Source organism: Charadrius vociferus, unplaced genomic scaffold (genome assembly GCF_000708025.1).
Source record: "Charadrius vociferus isolate BGI_N301 unplaced genomic scaffold, ASM70802v2 scaffold365, whole genome shotgun sequence".
NCBI lineage: Eukaryota > Metazoa > Chordata > Aves > Charadriiformes > Charadriidae > Charadrius > Charadrius vociferus.
Genome location: NW_009648559.1, coordinates 2,016,073 through 2,020,015, shown reverse-complemented (window position 1 = coordinate 2,020,015; position 3,943 = coordinate 2,016,073). Strand labels below are relative to the sequence as shown.

At 41.2% G+C, this 3,943-nt stretch overlaps 1 protein-coding gene across 1 annotated transcript in view; it reads left to right on the top strand.

The window, feature by feature from the left end:
* Positions 1-2,497: 2,497 nt before the first annotated feature.
* The window catches only part of TM6SF1 (transmembrane 6 superfamily member 1), a 22,561-nt gene continuing 21,115 nt past the window's right edge, over positions 2,498-3,943 (top strand). Inside the window, exons 1-2 of the mRNA XM_009886161.1 lie at positions 2,498-2,587; positions 3,790-3,914. Of these exons, the coding sequence (XP_009884463.1) occupies positions 2,498-2,587; positions 3,790-3,914 (215 nt within the window). The remainder of the gene's footprint in view (positions 2,588-3,789; positions 3,915-3,943) is intronic.

Here is a 3,943-nt window from a genome sequence, read left to right as displayed (position 1 = left end):
AGGCAGGCTGGAGCACAAAAAGCAGCTCCATTTTTGAGGTACTGATACTCAATTTTGTTAGTGGAACGGACAATAATCGCTAATTCCTCTTTGCATGCTTCTTTGGTGCTGTGATTGCTGCTGCAGAATCCCCCCAAATCCTCAGCAGATCATTAGCACATGGCCTCCTGACCCCCAGCGCATACCATATGAACTACATTATATTGCCTCTGGTGCGTTATGCAGTCTGTGGTTTACAGTACAGCATCGTTTATTACGTCTTATGCCCTCAACTAAGAAGAAATTCAGGAATAGAATAGGTTGGCTTTAAAGCTGTTGGAAAATTGCAGTTATGTGTGGTCTAAGCGGCTCCCTCAGCAAATTAACAAAAGTTCCAAACGTAAAGCTTTACATTCATCTTTTAATTCACCTTTCAATCCATCTTTAGCTGGACTATTGGCTAGTGACTTGCCTCAAAAACTCACTTGCAAATAGAGGAAGCACACTCTCAAGAATGTCTCAGCTTAGTTCAATAAAAGTTGAATGACATGAGCTGTTTTGTACCAGGATGGTATTTTGTAGCTGGCATCATAATGCAGGGAAAGCTTGCTGCTTGGCAGAGCCATATGTGAACACATGAGCAATGCTTCCATGAGCTATAAATAGCGCCTCTTAATCCTTGCATTGATCTTCATGTGCTTGCTTAAGGTTCACCTATCTATATTTGTATCGATTAATGTCATTTCTTTGATTTAAAATAAAATCAGCTATGTCTCGCTATAATGTTAAGCCCTACAATTTGTCAGGATTTAACAGGCAGATATTAAAGATAAGAGCTGTTTCCCAGGCTAAAAGTAGAGACAAAGACCTAATGGCCAGTTAGTCTCCTACTTTGAAGCTGACCATTAATAAATAAGCATTTTTATGTCCTCCACAGTACTCTTATTCTGGCACACTTACAAATGCCTTCTTAGCCCTGACATCAAGACCAATCTGCTGCCATTTAATAGAGAGACTGAAGAGGAACATCTTCCATGTTATAAATACTGATTATTGATCCAGTAATGGTCTAATTGAGAAGCTGACAAACACCAGCCCAAGCACACTGCGTGTGGGTTGAGTCGTGCCAGCCAAGGGGCCGCACAGGTGGGTCTGGTTTGTTGCTGCAGTCAGGATTCCGGTGAGGAATCTGTCATGTGGCATAAGGCTGATACTTGTGATTTGAGAGAGAGTCGGTCTACCTACTTCAAAATCACCACTTACACAGAAATGTAGTTTCTGACACAGGAATGTTACATTGTGGTGAAGGATCATCAGTTTTGACACTGTGCTGCTGAAGGGACATTCAGATGAATGTAAGATCAGAACTCTAGGAATCACGTGTTGTCAATAAATCTGATCCTCTGACAATTTCTGCATGGGAAGGAGTCTTAATTTTTGTGTTTTCACCACTCCATTTTGCTTTCCTAAGCTTCACTGCAGTTTATGTAGGATATACATATTTTTCAATCTAATATTGCTAAAAAGTTAAATAGTTGTACAATATTCTACAAGTGATGGCATCCATGTGCCTCATGATGATGTTACCATTTATAAAATTCAGGAACAAAGAAATAAAAATGATTTTGCGACATCAAGAATGAATATAATTGAGTATGTGACAGGAAGCTGAGAGTTACAGTTACAGTTATTCTGGTGACAGCAGCTTATCAACACTGCTTTCATGTAACACTTTGATTAGTAATTATGTTGTTAAAGACACCCTATTCCTGCCTTCATTTTTATATTGCTCTTCTGGTACCTGTGAATAGAGGGTGGTGTTACATACAGTTGAAGTCAAAGTTCTTCTTTCCTCTTCCTCCCCCACAAGAACACTTAGAGCTTTCAAGAAATGCATGTGTTAGTTTTTGAGGACTCCTGCTTTTAAACGGAGGGTATTGTTTGATCAGTAAGATAGTTTGCTGTTTGACTTCATTTCTGACTTAAAGCCAAATTTTCAATTATTTGCTGTTGGGGAAGTTGATCAGTGGTTTGGGGCTCCACTAACTGAGCAAGTTTTCCCTTTTTCTCTAGAATTGGTGTCAACTATATAAATAAAGTCAACAAGAATGCTGGGGATGTTATTTTCTTTACAAAGGCTGAAATGGAAGCCAGCATATTTTGGCACAGAGAAGGAAAGTTGCAATTAGAAGGATGTGTATCTACTAGACAAAGATTTCTGATACGGAAAGCGTGGCATACCAGAATCCACATGTTCAACACTATCATGGGTGGACTTGGGGGCCTCCTCTGTCAGGAAACAGAGAGGAACGATGGAGCTGGAAGTCTTGCTAGTGCTTCTTTCACAGGGTGAGAGATGAAATAAAAGGAAAAAAACCCTGCCCTTTTGAACAAACACTTCAAACATCCCATTTCAGGGACCCACAATTATTTTTATAATCAAAAGTTGATAGATCTCAACACAATAGACTGAAACAATGCACCCCGTACAGGTGAGTTGCTATCTGCCTACCACACGATGTGCGCTGACAGTTTCTACTCAGAAGCTGAAACAGGACGTGACCAACCAGCCCGGTGGAAATCAGTGATGGAATATGCTGGCAGAGCAGTAAGGAAGAAGTTTCCCGTATAGCGTTTGGCTTTACGGACACAGGAGCCAAGAAACGAAGCTTGAGACATGAATCTTGACTCTGCACTGTGCCAGCTGCATACAGATAAGCAGCCTATACATTTGAAAGCTTGAGAAGTAAACCGGCTGTGCATTGAAAGGTAGGCATTTGGAGATGGTAAATTTAGCCCTGACTCATCCAATGGCAATTTTGACACTTGGGTGGACTAAATTACTTTTAGGAGTTGCATCATGGTTTTACCAGATAGTTTGGTTGCGCATGGTTTAACCCATTCATATACCTATGGCCAGACTCTAGACCTTTCTCACTGGAAATAACTATGCAACGATTTTTTTTTATATAATATATAGGACATAGATATGTGCTGCATCATAAAGTTCCTTTCTTGCAATCATATCAATTAGTCTATTGCTTAATCCTACCAAATAACATCTTAAATAACATCTGTTGTGTTTTGTTTTTTTAATTCACTACTCTTAGTGTAAAAGAGTAGAAGACCCTTTACTGCTCATAGCTAAAAATCTGTTTCCAAAAACTAGTTAAAGTTTCTTCACAGCTTTGTCCTTCAAATTAAAGAGTTCTTTCCTCTCCCTGGTGTTAACTCCTCAAGTATTTACGGAGAGCCCTCTATGCCAAGCTTTTCAGTCTCCTCCTGACGGATGGTGCCCCGCTTCCTCAGCCTCCTTTGTAACGTTGCAACAGTGGGGAACCGGAATTGTGCCCGTTATTGCAGATGGGTGCTTTGACAACGGTGTTGATAATTCCTGATCTTGAGCAGAAAGCGCTTGCCTGGCACGCTAGAAACGCATTTGCTGTTTTTCCCGCAGCAGCACAGGGTGACCGCTCTCTCTTGCCAATGTCCTGTGTTCAGATGCTCAGTAACTTCTAGGAATAGTGGTTTTCACTTCTGTGTGCCTTGCTCACAAGACTCGTTCCACCTTTGTTTGCACACTGACAGTTTGGTGTTGATACTCATGTATAAACACAGTTTGAAGCCAGAAAAAGTGCTGATGGATAAATTTAAACATATGCCTAATTTCTGTTAACTTTTTGATATGTAAACGGGAATGGTGAGTTCATATTTAAAGCATTTTTTAAATGCTAATGCCCTTGTTCTTAATAACCCAGCTAAATTCTGATGCAAAAAGAGATGCCTGATTTTCTCTCACGGGTTTCCTAGAGCGACTCCCGCACGAGTAACGTCAGGGGAACCCCCTTCCCACCCACCGCCGTCCCCCAAAGCGCGTCGCTTCCGAGGAGACCCCGCGCACACGGCTGCATCCACCGGCGGTTTCGTGCCGTGCCGTTAGTTAACTATTAACCTCTGAAGCCTC